The 18946-nt window shown below is 41.1% G+C and overlaps 2 protein-coding genes across 2 annotated transcripts in view; one reads left to right on the plus strand and one right to left on the minus strand.

Annotated features, from left to right (window-relative positions):
- Positions 1 to 573: 573 nt before the first annotated feature.
- LOC133654114 (alpha-enolase) lies at positions 574 to 17689 on the minus strand. The gene is made up of 12 exons (XM_062054146.1): positions 17531 to 17689; positions 11154 to 11248; positions 8714 to 8809; positions 6915 to 6973; positions 6543 to 6612; positions 6331 to 6464; positions 6023 to 6245; positions 4789 to 4986; positions 3090 to 3291; positions 2889 to 2997; positions 2719 to 2777; positions 574 to 1024 (listed from the first exon to the last, which is right to left on the minus strand). Exons 1-12 carry the CDS (start codon positions 17662 to 17664, stop codon positions 961 to 963), a joined length of 1443 nt encoding a protein of 480 aa, XP_061910130.1. The 5' UTR covers positions 17665 to 17689; the 3' UTR covers positions 574 to 960.
- LOC133654112 (carbonic anhydrase 6-like) overlaps positions 16735 to 18946 on the plus strand; it is a 44038-nt gene continuing 41826 nt past the window's right edge. Inside the window, exon 1 of the mRNA XM_062054144.1 lies at positions 16735 to 16757. The gene's annotated coding sequence lies outside the window, so the exon portion shown is untranslated. The remainder of the gene's footprint in view (positions 16758 to 18946) is intronic.

The following is an 18946-nucleotide window of genomic DNA, read 5'->3' on the forward strand; positions in this document are numbered from 1 at the left end:
GGAGGAGTTGCAATGAATAAACTCCACTTCTTTTGACTCCTTTTTGAAAATATTGAATTACACAACTTTAAAACACAGTGTATTGTAATATAACTTTGTAGGATGTCCGAAAGAACCATTACTTTTGGACCTAACTTTCGATAGCTTGCATCAACTGATTGCATCTCTTAGGTTACAGCTGAAAGGAAACATCTTGACATAAAGCTCAAAGAATTGAAAAGTAATAGTAAACCAACCAGCTGAAAAATTCCTATGGTGCCATCCCATTGCTGAATAGACCTTTATTCATCAAGGCAAGCTGTGCAGTTATGGAATTAAGACTCTTATGCCCTCAGCGACAGAAATGGTGCGTACCCGAGAGAACGGCGCTCGTGATTCTGCCTCCCACTGGTACTCAAATTACATCAAATAACTCAGTGACAGGTGCAGTCACAAGATCCAAAACTGACACTTTTCATCCGCTTGGGAGCACTGACTGATTTGTAATTGTTAAATGACCTGCTATATTGTTAGCGTGGTGTTGATCGTTACTGAAAATGTAGTTGTTGATTGAGGGGAGGAGAGAAAAAAAACAAGATTTTAAACTATATTTTTATTATGTATTTCTGCCAACGCTCACAGCAACACGAGACTTTGTCAGACGCGACATATTGCACACACTATACTCTTTCCACTGCTTGATACAGTACTAAAGTTACAGTAGCTCAAGTGCTCAGTAGGACGACCAGGAATGACTACAACTCACAAAAAGCTACACAAAGGCCTCAGATAGACAAACACGAACAAAGGGACATATTTAGGAGCTAAAGCATACTTTTATGAGGATGTGGCTGTTCTAGGTGCTTGATGCTTCACCGTGCTGCAGACCACACATTTTGGACCTCAGATATACATGGTGTTCTCTTGGGACACAGCAGGCGACTTAGCGTGGCGTAAGTATGAGTGATGGACACACCAAGCTTAGAGTGGGTGCCTGAAGTTCTGGCCGGCGAAACGGGCCTTGCTGCCGAGCTCCTCTTCAATCCTGAGCAATGAGAGAGGAGAAATTGTCACAAAGATCTACAAAACAGCAAAGTTGCTTATATCATCAACCAACACAAGTCCCAGATCAGAGCAGCCCAAGTCTGCGACGTACATAGTCAACTGCTTTTCTCCGAATTAAATCTGAGACAGAAAAAGGTCATTTCTATGAAGAAAAAAAAAAGGTTTGTTAATGTTGACCGTTACCGCTAAGCAGTGTGAAACGGCAACATAACTGTCAAGTTACACTGCATTAACTCTAAGAATGTCAAGATGGGCCAGTTTGCCTGAAAAAGTATGCCATCGCATTGTCAATTAATACATTTTATTGCCAATCACCTCTGGCAAATATCGTATTCATTTTTAGTACCTCAGCTCACAAGCTAACAGCTAATTTGTCTCCATACACAGTGTGGTGCCACTCCTTTAAGATAATAATAATAATCACCTCCATTATGGCAAATTAACTGCATTTGTTAGTATCATTATCACTGAAGGACAAGGCTGAAAATATTACACACAGAAAGAGAATAAGGGACTAGTTTGAATATTGTGTTGATATTGTTAAACTGTCAGTAGCACTCACAGTAAATACATTGCAAAATTAACAGTTAATATGTGATCGATATCGGTATTGGCCAATCTCACTCATGGATAGATATCAGAAAATTGCAGCATAAAACCCATCATCCCTAATGAAATCATGCCCACACTGACTTTTTGCTCTGTGCAAAGTAAGTTTCAAAATAAAAGCAGGGATTCTACCATAGCAACTAGCAAAGTGCATTCATTTCTTTTTTTTTTTTTTGTTAGAACTGGAAGAAAGACTTGAGCAAGTACAAAAGCTTTGTCATTGTAGTCGAGACACTAAGGCAGCATTTATGTTAGATTTGAGTATGCAATATTATATAAAAACAAAAAAATAAAAAATCTGCACAAATGAAGGGAAAACAAACTGCCGTAGGTTCTAAAGTCTCTGGTGAATGTCACTAGTAAATATGCAGGCAGTGGCTAGTTTCAGTTTCAATTTAATTAGAGCCATCTTCAAAAAGTCAAAGATTTAATTCCGAGGTGTCCGTTTTAACTATCAACCTTGCAGTCGCATCACCTGACATTAAATCAACCCTCACCCCCTCCATGGGAGCAAGGCAGATCAATACCTGCTGGGGCCCCGTGTGCAGTCTGTGTGTTAGGAGGTGTAGCTTTCCTTTTGTAAAAGGTAATGATTTGTTACGACTTTTGCTTCCTTTATTTAGTCAAGTTTGATGTCCTCTTGGCATTGTGAGTCAGAGTAGAGGTCCTCAAACTGTGGATTAGCTTTTTTTTGAGGTGGAGAAAGTTGCAAATGAGATCGTTTTTTGTTCTCTTTAATGCAAGACTAAATCTTTCATAAGTACCATTTGATTAACTTTGGAATATTCACGTATATGTAATAGAGCACATCCATGTGGCGTCACAGACTCCTCGTGACTGGTCTGTATACATTACTACATATCACCGTCTGTTGATTTCTCCTAAAAAAATTATTGAACGTCGATGATGGGCAAAATCTAACAACAACTATGAAAATCTTTAGCCGAAGACAGCCCAAGACTCTGGTTTTGTGGACAATCGCTAATCAGTCAGCCAGTCCGAGTGTTGTTGACATAAACTGTTTGCAGTGTATACAAATATATTGTGTCATAGGGCTGCACTTGCCTGAGCAGCTGGTTGTACTTGGCCAAGCGCTCAGATCGGCAGGGTGCACCGGTCTTAATCTGAAAAATAAACATTTGTTTAGAAAACAAACACCTTGAGAGTGTCTTCAACAAGCACACAGCAACTAGACCCAGTAATGACACATTGGCCTTCATGAAGACAGGCAGTACCTGTCCAGTGCAGAGACCGACCACAAGGTCAGCAATGAACGTGTCTTCGGTCTCTCCAGAGCGGTGGCTGACCATCACACCCCAGCCGTTGCTCTGGGCCATCTTGCAGCTACAAGGAACAAAAATGCATATAAGCTTTATTTACATGCTGGGAATTGTGGGTAGAAGGTGCGCCTGGACTGCAGTGTTGACAAAACATACGCCTGCAGAGACTCTGTGACCGAGCCAATCTGGTTGACTTTGAGCAGCAGGCAGTTGCAGGACTTTTCGGCCACGCCCTTGGCGATGCGCTTGGGGTTGGTGACGGTGAGGTCGTCGCCCACCACCTGGATACTGGTGTTGGCTGTAAATTTGGCCCACGCCTCCCAGTCATCCTGGTCGAAGGGGTCCTCAATGGACACAACTGTGGGGTACAGGAGACAATGTTACTCACAAGGCAGGTCGTAACACACGACTACACAAGGAGGCTGCTGGTAAACGAGCTGCTGCAAATGTTGTAAGGTGTGGCAAAAATAAAAAAAACTAGAGGCCAATAGAGGTTTTATAGAGGTTGTTTTTTGAGAATTGAGTCATCGGTACCCACAACTTGCAAACACTTGCAGGCAAGTAGTGGCACTGTGCTGGTGTCACATTTTCAAATGATGGAACAAGTAGATAGAAACAAAGCAAATCAGCTTTAAGTCAAAACACTGCATTATATCTTGTTATGGCTCGCAGATTTTCAGCAGGCAGATGCTTGCTCTTTTGGTCTGTTGACTATGTCTTTTTAAAGTACAGGTTGTCCACAAAGTCACATCAAGTAGCATAGCCTCATCAATATTTTGCCCCAGGTTGTTGATGTCCTGTATCTTTGTTCAATACACAATGTATGTCTTTAATATAATTATACAATTAATCAGTTATATGTAATATAATTTACAGAAAAAAGCCCAAAAGAGTGTTATCTGGTGAAATAAATGACTAACATTGTGGACATGCCACACTTTTATCCCTGCAGCATATAAAACAGTGCGACTCATTTATGGATTATTCTTCACTAACGGCCAAAATCTTTTGTGCTCAAATAGTTTTCATTAAACACGAACAGAAACACTATAAAAGGTGTGTTATTGTTTGTGCTATGGGGCCATCTTTTGGACGAGTTCACTCATTGCAGGTGCATGTGCAGGTGAACGTCTACAGTATTTTCTTCCGTTTAGTGCTTTGAACCGTTCCGTCTTCTAATCGTCCATAGCGTTTCTGCTGGTATGGATTCTCCTTTCATCACTCCAAGAATCGTTTGGAAGTTTTGTAATACAACTAAAAATAGTTCATACTGACTAAACCGTCCCATGTGTGATGTCTGTAGGAGTGTTTCATGCATATTTGTACGCGCTATCGTAATCTAATGACGCTAGCGTCGTTAGCATTAGCTAATATGCTAACACGTGTACAAGTGTAGGTGCTAGTATTATTAACTTACAAGGGCATTATTTTTGTGTCGTTTCAGTTCCACAAATTTCTGAGTAAAGTTACCAAAACATCACCGTAAATTTATTAAGTCTGTTTAGCTGATTGGAGAGCTCGCTTCAGCAGCTCTTAGGTTCATGACGATGACTTATGTTTTCTTTGATCAGCCGTTTTACTACCGTGTTACAGACACTGTTTGGAAACACTGAATTTATGTAAATAAAAATTTACTAAACACACAATGCATATATCTGCAGCTTACAGTCTGATACAATATATGGAAAAATATTTTTTTCTTCTAAAATTTAGTGGGTGTACTCCTTGAAAATAAGTGAGGTATTCAGATGTACCCAAAACAGACAAATGTAAAATATGTGCTTTAGTTTTCTGTTGAAACAGATAGTTTGTCAAGATTTAAACAATGAGGTGTGTGAAACGTTCAAAGACCCACCAGGGTAATCTTTGACGAAGCTTCTGTAGAGGTCAGCCAGCTTGTCAGAGGAGATGTAGCGGCTGGGGTCATCAGGAGACTTGAAGTCCAGGTCGTACTTTCCACCTTTGTAGAACTCTGAGGCGGCCACATCCATGCCGATGACAATTTTGTCAGTGTAGCCAGCCTTGCCGATGGCATTCTTAAGCAACTCCAGAGCTTAAAAAAACAACAACAAAAAACAGAAAATGTAAACATTTACCAATTAACGGGATGGTTGCTTTTTTAGGATGTTGACCTGACATTGGAGTCAGTGGCTGGCAGCAAGTGCACTCAAGTTGAGGCCTCAATTTAGCAGCCATATGTCAGCCAGTTAGTGACATGATAAGTAAAGTAGCTTCCTGGACATCTAAAAATATCTTAAAAAGACCAGTTAAAACGGTGAGAACGCACGCCAGCAGAGGGCGCCGCTGTAGTGGCTGCTGGTTGCATGAGTTATGGGCTCTTCTGTATCCTCCTTTTTGTTTTTGAGGTTTTCCTCTTGTTTTTAAGTGTTTTTTACCTTTTGGTTCAGGCCCCTACGGGACTGCACAACTGCTTTTTTGTGGACTTTTGGATCAGCCTCGTGGGAGTCTTTTGGCCATAGCCATGTTTGCACTGGAGACTAGCTTCTTGCTCTCTCCCAAACTGGAGTCCGCAGAGAGAGCCTGGAGGTTTTGCTGTAGACGCGGAGGAAGAGACTGAGCTGCAGAGCTGGCGTTGAGATGGTGGAGCTTCACCAAGTCTTGGCTGGACGAGCCTGTATCAGACACTTCGGTCTCCCTGGACAGACTCTCAAACGGGACATTGGCCGTGGGCTGGTGGGCGGCCAGTTGGATCTGTTACAGTCTCTGGCTGTGCTGCCCCCACTCCAGCAGACGATGGCTTTAAAAGTGTGTTTTTGTTTGTTTGTTTGTCTATGCATGGTGCAATCATATGTGTGCAGTATATATAATTTATTGCTTGTTGTGGGTTTTTTGTTGCATTTGACTTTTTTTGCTGTTTGTAGAAATGGCGTTGCTGAAGAGACAGATGGTTCACCAGCTCTGCCTTCTTTTAATGTCTTTTATGTCCTTTGATGTTTCCATCTTGTTTTATTGTGTTTTACCTTATTTTTGTAGACTTTTTGAACCTGCACTGCAAACACATGATTTCCTCATGTGTGAGAATTAAAGTCTATCCTGTCCTATCAATAACCACCCTCTTTCTTTCTCACCTTCCTTGTTCTCCAGGATGTTGGGTGCAAAGCCTCCCTCGTCTCCCACATTGGTGGCGTCTTTGCCGTATTTCTCCTTGATAACGTTCTTCAAGTTGTGGTAGACTTCAGCACCAATACGCATGGCCTCCTTGAAGGTGCTGGCGCCCACAGGCAAGATCATGAACTCCTGCATAGCCAGCTTGTTGCCCGCGTGGGAGCCACCATTGATGACATTGAATGCCTAAAAGAAAGAAGGAATCCAAATTAGATCATTTGTATTTAGCACACTGCTGGCTATTCTAAATTAATATTAGCGTTATACTCACAGGCACAGGGAGGATGACTTCAGGGTTGCCAGCCAGGTCAGCAATATGACGGTAGAGTGGCACGCCCTTCTCAGCAGCACCAGCCTTGCACACAGCCAGGGACACGCCCAGGATGGCATTAGCACCAAATTTAGCTAAGGTGGGAAAAACATCCACACTGTAGTTAGATATATTGTATTTCTCTCAACAATGCACTGGAGCAGGTATCTTACATTTGTTCTCTGTTCCATCCATGTCCAACATCAGCTTGTCAATCTTCTCCTGCTCTAGAACGTTCACATTCTGGAGTCCACACACCCAAAAAAGTCATGTTAATGTAACAACGCAAAAGGAAGAAGCAAATCTCTCGTATTAATTTTTAATACACTTTATGTGTCCCACTTAGGGAAATGTGTCATAGACATAGACAAGATAAGTACAAAAACAATTGTTAGAAAAGACAGCATTTCACAATTACACATTTGGCAGCACGTTATTCATTCCACAAAAAGCGTACACTTAAGAGATCTCTACCAAATAAAGTATTAAGTCATTTCAGGAATGGTTATGTGTAGTACCATTAGTTAGACAATAAATGGTCCTACCTTGCTAACCAGTGCAGGTGCAATTGATTTATTGATATGCTCAACAGCTTTTGAGACACCTGCAAAGGACAAGCAGACCATAACTGACCCAGGCTGAGGACGACCATGCAGAGCAGGGGAGGAAAACAAACACAGAACATGCCAAAGTTATAAAATTGTATACACATACTGTATCTTCCGAACTCTAAGCCGCTAGTTTTTTCCCAATGCTTTAAAACCTGCGGCTTATAAAATGGTGCGGCTAATTTATGGATTTTACTTCGCTAATACTCATAATATTTAGTATTAAACAAATAGTATTCAACACTCAAAAGGTGTGTTATTGTTTTGTGCTATGACGCCATCTTTTGGACGAGTTCACTCACTGCAGGTGGTGGGTTGAAAATATACTTCCAGTTTCGTGCCTTGAACTGAAGTATAACCGTCCATTGCACTTCTGCTTAAAAGATCCCTTCATTCATCACTCCAAGTAACGTTTAAGTTTTACAATATACTAAGTCATTCTTAATAAACCGTCCCATGTGTGATGTCTGTAGGATCATTTCATGCATATCTATAAGTGCTATTGTAATGTATTCAAGCTTGCATCATTAGCATTAGCTAATATGCTAACACATTTACAAGTGTCTGTGTTAGTATTATTAACTTACAATGGCATTTTTGTATTGTTTCAATTTCGAAAATTCAGGTAGCGGGCCCATGACGATGACTTCTGTTTTGTTTGATCAGCCGCTTTACTGCCGTGTTACAGGCACCATTTGTGAATGTGTGTGTGAATGGGTGAATGTGGAAATACTGTCAAAGCGCTTTGAGTACCTTAAAGGTAGAAAAGCGCTATACAAGTATAACCCATTTATCATTTGGAAACAATTAAAAAAAGGTACATAACTAAACATTTACAACAAAATATTTTGGACCAGTTTTTTCTGTGGCTTATATAGTCTGGTGTGGCTAATACATGTAAAAAAAAAAATCTTAAATTTGGTGGGTGCGGCTCAAATACCGTTGCACTCTATAGCCCGGAAAATACGGTATTTGGAATGGAGAGCTCCATCTCTGAAGCGGGTGTTATACGCATCTCTATACACTGCCAACGTGCAGAATAGGGTTTTAGAAATATTATAAGCATCTCCTGATGCAATATGATACTATTGCATCTATACTATTGATACTATACTATTGCGCCATTTAGGATGCGATACAATTTGATGTAAAGGCTTCTTGACTAATGAAGAAAGGTGTGATACTTTCATGGTTTATATGCACTGTGAGTCATCTTTAAAATAATCCCAGATATTGATAGATTTCAACAGAGGACATTGCCGACAAACTTCCCTTCCCATTTCCTCACAGCTCACTGCGCAAGCAACTTGCATCACCTTTAGATAAAGATGGTGTAGATTGGAATGCAGAGTAAATACACCAATGTGTTTTCTTTCCAATGTTGGACTATTGTTTACTGGCGGTCTTGTAAGATAGTCATCATGACACTACAATTGTTGGAATAAAAAAAAAAAAATCTACATTACCATCCACATTAATAAGTTAGTTGTACGTAGTTAGTTCCCAAAAGCAGACCCATTTTTCATGCTTCTGCGCACAGCGAGCGGTTAGTTAAAACCTTTATTACACCCTCGTTACCTGGTTACACAACGCAGGGCCCAAGAATTCATTTACATATTTTACAGCTCTTTTGACTCCTGACGGGGAGAAGATGGAAGAGTTGGAAAAAGAGACGAGGACAGAGACAGAAAGTGAAGTGTGTCGAAAAGTGCAAAGTCACAAATTAGGTTATGTACCTTTGCCCATGTAGCGAGTTTTGTCATTGTCACGGAGCTCCAGAGCCTCGTAGATGCCTGTGGAGGCACCGCTGGGCACTGCAGCTCTGAAGAGACCTGGTGGCAGAGCGGACATTTTGATAACTTAAAAGTGCTGTGTCATGTTCCAAAACCACTGAAAATGACAGGAAGGAAAAGGGACTTCCGAGGGATGCAAATGTTCTGCCACATTCAGTTTTATACTTGGTACTATTTTATCATTTCCATTTGACAACATGCATGACTAAAGTATATGTTTATCTCTGGGGGTGGGGGGGTGGGGGTGTGGGTGGGGGGGTGTTCTGCAATGCATTTAAACGCCACTATGGTCCACTGTTCTCCCTGCAGTGACAAACGGACCATGTAAAAGGTTCTGGCTGTGGTGCAGTGCACTGTTATGTAACAGGGCCAGACGGGGATCAACTGAGCATGTGCAGTGCATCTGTGAAAGCCTGTCATCCCCCGTATGGCTGAAGGAAGCAGAAATCTATTCAGTTTGACCAGTGGACTGACAAGAGGGTCTGTAATATGGGATTTAATGCATAATAGCTGCTGTCTGGGCCACAAGCTGAAATTCGGCAAATTGTATTGTGTCTTTTGTTAAATCTTTATTGAGATAGTCCTTTGCAGCTTAACAATGCAGCTGAAATTTCATCCCTGTAACAACACACAGGCACAGCATTGTGTCCGACAGGGAGGCTGCTTATGTAACAAAAAAGGGCTTATATGACACTCATCTAAGCGAAAAGGACGACAAATCACACCTGGCTGCTTTGAAAGGGAACTCCATACAGTACCAAAAAAAGTAAAGGAAGCCTAATACTGTAAACAGGCGCACTTAGCAACCATCCCATGCAAATGAAGAGCTGTTGAGCTTTGGTAATTTACTTCCATGTCAGTGCTCATTCAGGTTGCTTCATTGACATTCGGAGGACTTTTTCAGGGTTCAATTAGTCTTTTGTTTTCACCCCCCATAGTACTCCCAGCCAAATGTTATTCACAGTAGCTGAATGTGAATCACACCAACATAAATTCTGCTACTCCACAATATGATGCAAAATTATCATGATGTCCTCTCCTTTTCAATTAACTCATCCTCATTTATACGAGACTGCTGCAACATACAATCAGCATCTGGCCAGCGTTAGCCAATGTACAGGATCATGTTATCTATGCTCTCTTAGGGGAATCATTACAGGAGCTATTTTCACATGCTCAAACAGCTGAGCTCACCCCCTGGCCTCTGAAGTGGCCACTGTGGAGGGTAACTGCTAACAGCAAATTCAAAAAGCTTCTCAAATTCCTCCCTAAAGATTAAAATTAACTAAAAATATTACTAAAGCAGTTTGAGTAGAGTAAATCATTTTCCACAAAATATCGATATCGGCACAATCTGCATTAATGAGCCATGAACAAGCTTTGTGGAATTATAGAGCATTATCTAGTGATTTATCAAGTCCGATAATCCTAATTGCATCATTCTTCTGTTTTTATTTTATTTGACTCCTAAAACCACCATTTCGCTTTAAGAACAAATCTTAAGAGAAAAGTATAATTTGTATTCAATTAAAAAGCATGTCATATGTTTATTGCATGCTCAATGCGCAATAATATAGTTTTGCAATAGATATTACTGTGATAGTATACAGTCGCGATCAAAAGTTTACATATACTTGTAAAAAACAATGTCATGGCTGTCTTGAGTTTCCAATCATTTCTGTGATAGAGTGATTGGAGCACATACCTCCAAATTTTGCAGGACAACCTAAAATCATCAGCCCGGAGGTTGGGTCTTGGGCGCAGTTGGGTGTTCCAACAGGACAATGACCCCAAACACACATCAAAAGTGGTAAAGGAATGGCTAAATCAGGCTAGAATTAAGGTTTTAGAATGGCCTTCCCAAAGTCCTGACTTAACATGTGGACAATACTGAAGAAACAAGTCCATGTCAGAAAAACAACAAATTTAGCTGAACTGCACCAATTTTGTCAAGCGGAGTGGTCAAAAACTCAACCAGAAACTTGCCAGAAGCTTGTGGATGGCTACCAAAAGCGCCTTGTTGCAGTAAAACTTGCCAATGGACATGTAACCAAATATTAACATTGCTGTATGTATACTTTTGACCCAGCAGATTTGGTCACATTTTCAGTAGACCCATAATAAATTCATAAAAGAACCAAACTTCATGAATGTTTTTTTTGACCAACAAGTATGTGCTCCAATCACTATCCCAAAAAAATAAGAGTTGTAGAAATTATTGGAAACTCAAGACAGCCATGACATTATGTCCTTTACAAGTGTATGTCAACTTTTGATTGCGACTGTATCATGAGTTACCCTGCCTGCAGCCAACTAGCTGATCAACCTTTCCAAGATGACTATACCCAATGTGAAATGTCTGAAGTGAAGAGCTGTACAGTACCTTTCTTGGTGTAGAGATCAACCTCCACAGTGGGGTTGCCACGGGAGTCAAAGATTTCACGAGCGTGGACCTTCAGGATGGACATGGTTATTGATCTGCAGACAACCGCAAGAGAGGGAGAAGTCAGCCTTCAGACATGCTCGGTTAGCGTCCGCTCATACTCACCAACTTCAATTGTTGAGAGGAGTGTGTGGGAACAATATAATGCCTCCTTTATAAAACTATGCTGAATCATATATGCTTTTCATACAGACCCAGAAATATAAGTAGGTGTGGCTTCACTTTGTATGTTTACGGCATATCATTGTGAAATGCTTGGGAAAGAGAAAACAATCCCCCTGGATATGAGACAATAGGTCAAAAGTTTTCGTTATCCTAATACTGATAAGCTGTTTTAAGGTTAGTGTCACGGTTTAACCCAACGGTGACTTTGTTATCAATCTGCACGCAAATAGTGGAGGTCACAGGTTTGAAACCAGACTATGGCTCCATCTGTACTATTGATCGTCATTAGTTAGACCTAAATTCACTCACCAATATCTGCCCACTAAAAATGCATTAGTGGATGCTACGTGCAACATCACTTTAGCAATACAGTACATCTGGAAAGTATTCACGGTTTCTACATTTTGTTATGTTACAGCCTTATTCCAAAATGGAATTAATAAATTTTTGTCCTTAAAATTCCACACACAATACCCCATAATGAGTATTTACAGCCTTTGCCACGAAGCTCGTAAGTGAGCTCAGGCGCAACTGCTCATCTTTGAGATGTTTTACGGCTTAATTTGGAGTCCACCACATAATCCACCATCCACGTAAATTCCATTGGTTGGACATGATTTGGAAAGGCACACACCTGTCTATATGAAAAGGTCCCACACTTGACAGTGCATGGCAGAGCACAAACCAAGAATGAAATCAAAGGATTTGTGTGTAGACCTCCGAGTCAGGATTGTCTCTAGGCACAAATCTCGGGAAGGGCACAGAAAAACATTTGCTGCCTTGAATCATCATCCGTGAATGGAATAAGTTTGGAACCACCGGGACTCTTCCTAAAGCTGGCCGGCTATTTAAACTGAGTGATCAGGAGAGAAGGGTCAGAGGTGACCAAGAACCCGACAATCACTCTGTCAGAGCTACAGCATTCCTCTGTGGAGATAGGAGAACAACCATCTCTGTAGAAATCCACCAAACAGGCCTGTATGGTATAGTGGCCAGACGGAAGCCATTCCCTCGTAAAAGTTTGCCAAAAAGCACCTGAAAGACTCTCAGACCATGAGAAATCCACTGGTCTGATGAGACAAATATTGAACTATTTGGTGTGAATGCCAGCTGTCATGTTTTGAGAAAACCAGGCACCACTCATCACCAGGCCACTACCACTCCTTACAGTGATGCATAGTGGTGGCAGCATCATGCTGTGTGGAGGTTTTTTAGTGGCAGGAACTGGGAGACTCGCAAGGATAAAGGGAAAGATGAACAGAGACATCCTGGATGAAAACCTACTACAGAGCGATCTTGAATTCAGACTGAGGTGACAGTTCATTTTTTAGCAGGACAACCACCCTAAGCACATAGCCAATATATTAAAGGAATGGCTTAAAGACAAGTCTGTAAATGTATTTGAGTGACCTAGCCAGAGCCCAGACTTGAATGCCATTTAACATCTTTGGAGATATGTGAAAATGGCTGTGCACCAATGCTTTCCATCCAACGTGATGGAGCTTGATAAATAGGCCACCTACTCAGTGGCCTAGTGGTTAGCGTGTCCTCCCTGAGATCGGTAGGTTGTGACCCCAGCCGAGTCATACCAAAGACTATAAAAATGGGACCCATTACCTCCCTACTTGGCACTCAGCATCAAGGGTTGGAATTGGGGGTTAAATCACCAAAATGATTCCCGGGCGCGGCCACCGCTGCTGCCCACCGCTGCTGCCCACTGCTGCTGCCCACTGCTCGCCTCACCTCCCAGGGGGTGATGAAGGGTGATGGGTCAAATGCAGAGAATAATTTTGCCACACCTAGTGTGTGAGACAATCCTTGCTACTTTAAATGTTTAATAAGCTCCAAAAAAAAATTCACATTGTTATTATGTCAATATGTCATTTGAGGACAAAAAATAATTTATTTAATCTTGGAATAAGGCTGTAACATAACAAAATGTGGAAAAACTGAATCGCTGTGAATACTTTCCAGATGCATTGTATCTACACCTAATTTATTTAATTAGTATGTAACTACTTGCCAGACTAAAGGCAGTCTATATTTAGGAACGTTTTCTCATATAGCGATTCAGAAGACCAAAACTCCATTCCACCACAAACGCCATTTATTTTCATTCAATCAGCATTCATCGTTTATTCTACCAGGTTTAGGTTGTCAGTGACCATGATTGGAGATGCAACAATTTGATGAAAACAATATTTAAATAAGGAAGAGTAAATGTGAACCACCACTTCTGTTTGTTGGACCACAATATTTGTATAAATCTACATGTGTCTACCAAAACAAACAGGATAAGAATAATGCTTTATATCATCCATCCATCCATTTTCTACCGCTTGTCCCTTTTTATATCATTCATCCTCTAATATGATGTAATCAATTAGTTTACTTAATAGTTCACTCAGAAGCTCATTTCTGTACAATTACAACAGAGAGCAATGCAAAATGGCAGCACAAAATGGCGCCCACAGACAGGAGTATATTTAGAAGGGTTTCCTCATCACCCTAGAATCTGTTTACTCTTAACAAGGGATGGGCAACGAATTTGGTACTTTAAGTACTACCGGGTATCGATTCACGTAAAATTAAAAAGGTGCTATATTTTGATGCCTTGGTGACGTCTCGTGATTGATTGATTGAAACAATTATTAGTAGATTGCACAGTACAGTACATATGCCGTACAATTGACCACTAAATGCTAACACCCGAATAAGTTTTTCAACTTGTTTAAGTCGGGGTCCACATAAATCAATTCATGGTCCGGTTGCAGACTCGGTTATACAAGCACTGAAGCAGCACTCCGAGCGGTGCAATTTTCTATCTCAACAAAGCAAGTATGCCTGATAGAAAACACACAACCGTAAGGCTCCCTTTCAAAATGTGCTAGCTCGATGCTAACTTACATTAAATCTGCCATTGACACACTGCTGATTATCATTAGCGATTTTACATGGCGATTTCAACCCCTCCAAATTATACAATCAAACAGCTAGCATATAATACGTACAATATTTACAGTATACTTTGTAGGGCGCAACAAAAGACTAGATTCAGCTTAATGGCAAGGCAACAAACCCTAGTCTAAACACTACTGCCATCCTTGCCTTGGAATTGCAACTGCATGCAAATAGATAGATAGTACTTTATCGATTCCTTCAGGAGAGTTCCCTCAGGAAAATTAGGGTCTAATGCAGGGTCTGCTATACAATACTTACAAATGAGATTTAAAAAGTAATAAAACAACATAAAACAACTGAATAGCACATTTAATATCAAATCAATGTTAAACATTGAATATATTTGTATTGTTATTAAACAACTTTACATTTATGAAGATACATAGAAGTACCGAAAACTGTATAAATTCCCAGGTACAGGGAATTTGTTAAAGTTAAAGTACCAATGATTGTCCCACACACACACTAGGTGTGGTGAAATGTGTCCTCTGCATTTGACCCATCCCCTTGTTCACCCCCTGGGAGGTGAGGAGAGCAGTGAGCAGCACCGGTGGCCACTCCTCATTTTTGGTGATTTAACCCCCAATTCCAACCCTTGATGCTGAGTGCCAAGCAGGGAGGTAATGGGTCCCATTTTTAGAGTCTTTGGTATGACTCGGCTGGGGTTTGAACTCACAACCTACCGATCTCAGGGCGGACACTGTAACCACAAGCCCACTGAGTAGGCCTTGTGGCAGTACAGAATCGATTTAAATGTGAAAAAGGTACCAACCCTTACTCTTACCGTACAAACTAAAATGAGCGCATTGTTCCTTTGGCATAAGTGAAAGTTGGCACTGCACATACTTGCCAACCTTGAGACCTCCAATATCGGGAGGTGGGGGGTAGGGGGTGGTTATTTACAGCTAGAATTCACCAACTTGAGTATTTCATATATATATATATATATATATATATATATATATATATATATATATATATATATATATATATATATATATATATATATATATATATATATATATATGTATGAAATACTTGACTTTCAGTGAATTCTAGCAGTGGCGTGCAGTCACTAGAGGCAGGGGAGGCACGGCCTCACCTGCCATCATGGAAAGAAAAAAAAAGTAAAAAAAAAAAAAAATTATTAAATTGTTATATGTATCCAGTGATTATACTAAAGTTATTTTCCATTTAACTTCACCAGTTTTAGATTATTTTTATTTTCACATTTGCCGTTCAAATACTGAGAAGAGACGGTGCGGTGATCAGCAGCCAGTTGAGGCACGTCACTGCGTTGTGCCTCAGCATGGATTGTGCGCAATGACTCGGCTAACTGCTGAGCTGCTGTGCAGTGAGACCGTATTGCTATATGAATTATATTATACATTTCCATAGTTTAGTTAGCTGAGGTATATAATGTACAGTGTATTTTGTCAACAACTGTATGTGTGTAATGTATTTTTAGTGCTGAGCATTCAAAAAACTGCTGCGAAGACACACTATGTGAGGCTCGTCTCATAACCCCGCCTCCTGGTGCCAAGCGCCTCCTGGTGCCAAGCACCTCCGCCGCAGAATGCACCGCCCGACGGGAGCGCCACACCAACCAAAGCCCACACCCAAACCCTCCACGTGCAAGACCGAATCCACCCAAAAAAAGTCACTTAACAAGAAGACAAAAAGTGCAAAAACAACAATGCTCGCGCTGCAGGAGCCGCGAACGACTGCAGGGACACAACATTAGGTACACCTGCACTATGTTTGTAAATCTGACTGTGATGATGCAGTCGTGCCTCACCAGACATTAACCTCACCGCACGCCACTGAATTCTAGCTATATATATATATATGTATATATATATATTTATTTTATTTACATAGAAAAAAGAAAAAAAATACTTGAATTTCAGTGTTCCGGTGGCTATCCATTAGATGGCAGTATTGTCCTGTTTAACTTCTCCGTTCATGATGAGTATATCATTTCGGCCACCGTGTTCAATGGAGAAGTCTGTTCTACAAAATTTACAGGCAACATACACCTTCCCCTTCGAACTGTCCTGAATGAACTGAAATTCTTGTTTCCATTCGTTTTGGAACTTGCAAGCGTATTTCTTCATCTTGCTCGTCGACGGCGTCACCATGTCTGTAATTTCCTCGTTCTTCTGCTTCGTCTCCTTGTTGTGTGCGCAGTTGTGCACTCTACTCTCTAAAAGCCCTAGATGTTATGACATCATTGGGCAGGCAAGCTGTTTATATTGTGGGAAAGCGGACGTGAGAACAGGCTGTCCCCACTCAGTCTCAGGTCCGCATTGAGCTGGAGGGGGCGTGGCCTCCAGCTCCGGCTGAATACCGGGAGAAAATCTCTGCCGGGAGGTTGTCGGTAGAGGCGCTGAATACCGGGATTCTCCTGCTAAAAACGTGAGGCTTGGCAAGTATGGCACTGCAGGTTTTTCTTTATTTTTCTCAGACTGCTGTGCCTTCTTGGAAGCCATTTTGTGTTTGCTGTACAGTTACTGCAGAGCGCAATACATAATGGCGGCACAAAATGGCACCCACAAATAAATATGAATAAGGATTAAATCCAAGACATTTGCTTAATTTCTCACCATTAATGTTCCTCAGAGCCTTTGAACAACATTTTGAATAGAAGTATTAAAAGTAAAACAGATACAGTTATACACATTAGGAGGTTGTACATTAAAACATTAATGTAAGCAACATGAATTAACAACGAAATCCAACATTTTATTCGACACGCCCCCCCGGCGCCATGTTTGCGGCAAGCAACTGGTGTCGCTTCGTAAAGTCTCCGACATGTTTCTTCTGCGACGTTCCGCAACACATTAATGAGACTGCGGGAAGTTTGCAACATGACGCCCGTTTCTGGCACACATTGCAGTTCCTAAAAAAAAGAGGGGCTCTGCTCGACAGCTGACGGACGGTCTTGATTTTAAAAATAGCCACCCGGCTGCAAACCACTAAGCAGAAGAGAGGAGCTCAGTAGCGAAAGACCGGATATGCACTAAACGACCTCAAAAAGTCAAGGCCAACACTGCGATGGAAAACACACGCAATTGTCATGGATAAAGATAAAAAGACGACACCGACGAATAATAGATAATAGAACGTATGTGGCTGTCATGCGAATAAAAATGACGCATTCAAAGGAAAAATAAGGACTTTGAAGTTACCTTTCCGGTCTAACTGTGTGCAAGGACGCTGCTGTCTCTCCGGTGCGGGCAAGCAGACAAGGCGACCGTGACGTGCAGCACTGGATGATAAGTGGACAGACTCGAGACAGACCCGGGCCACGGAGCCACGCCATTGGCTGAGAGCCGGTCACGCGGTACACGAGAGCGAAGTGGGCCGCACGTTCGCCATCGTTGCTGCTATTGCACAAGCGCTTGGCAGTCGTCGGCGGATCAACGTGATTTGATAGCGGCCCCAGGGGTTCATGGGAAATGTAGTCTTTTAACGTCTTATAGGCTCTGCGCTGTAGAAATGACGCAGGATGTGTACGTGCAGAAAGGCAGGCAGGGGTCTGCGCTGCAGTGGTCACTTTTTCCGGACTCTGACGCTTCCTTTCTAATCAGGAGTTAAAAATACTACGACTGTGGATTTGTAATGAAATATTTATCATACCGTGCAATTAAATGCACGTTGTATTGCCACTTTTAAACAAATGTACACTTAACATGAGCAATGTACGATTATGTATTTTTCCCAAATGACAATATATTTACTTGATAGTGCATTCATATTTGTTATCGTAATCGTATTAAAGAGGGCGCCGTCTGTGCATGATGTTTTTTTTTTTTGCAGTAGCATCCTATGGCCGCCTCCTGCAGTCACCTTGACACTCGACTGGCGTGTAACTGCGCCATCTGCAGCCTGATGTGAAGCATTACAATATGTAGTGTACAGGGCAAATATTTTTCTCGAAAATATGAGTAGTGGACATTATTATTATCCATCATTCATTTATTCACACGTCAAAAGTGGTCAGGGAATGGCTAAATCAGGCTAGAATTAAGGTTTTAGTATGGCCTTCCCAAAGTCCTGACTTAAATGTGTGGACAATGCTGAAAAAACAAGTCCATGTCAGAAAACCAACACATTTAGCTGAACTGCACCAATTTTGTCAAGCGGAGTGGTCAAAAACTCAACCAGAAGCTTGTGGATGGCTACCAAAAGTGCTTTATTGCAGTGAAACTTGCCAAGGGACATGTAACCAAATATTAACATTGCTGTATGTATACTTTTGACCCAGCAGATTTGGTCACATTTTCAGTAGACCCGTAATAAATTCATAAAAGAACCAAACTTCATGAATGTTTTTTGTAACCAACAAGTGTGTGCTCTAATCACTCTATCACAAAAAAATAAGAGTTGTAGAAAGTATTAGGAAACTCAAGACAGACATGACATTATGTTCTTTACAAGTGTATGTAAACTTTTGATCGCGACTGTATATGTACATATATACACATTATACATAATATAATAAATGACATTAGATGTTAACGCTTGCAGAATTTAACGATGTCTGAAAAGGAGTAAGTAGAAGCAGAGTTTTTCCAACCCTTTTCTGTCTTAGATATTACTGA

Source organism: Entelurus aequoreus, linkage group LG07, assembly GCF_033978785.1.
Source record: "Entelurus aequoreus isolate RoL-2023_Sb linkage group LG07, RoL_Eaeq_v1.1, whole genome shotgun sequence".
NCBI classification, from domain to species: Eukaryota; Metazoa; Chordata; class Actinopteri; order Syngnathiformes; family Syngnathidae; genus Entelurus; species Entelurus aequoreus.

Coding starts and splice junctions, on each gene's coding strand:
- LOC133654114 (XM_062054146.1), bottom strand. CDS start 17,664: ATGGCGTGGCTCCGTGGCCCGGGTCTGTCTCGAGTCTGTCCACTTATC. Junction 3,292..4,788: donor CTTCGTCAAAGATTACCCTG/GTGGGTCTTTGA, acceptor TGTACCCCACAG/TTGTGTCCATTGAGGACCCC. Junction 2,778..2,888: donor TCGGTCTCTGCACTGGACAG/GTACTGCCTGTC, acceptor TTTATTTTTCAG/ATTAAGACCGGTGCACCCTG.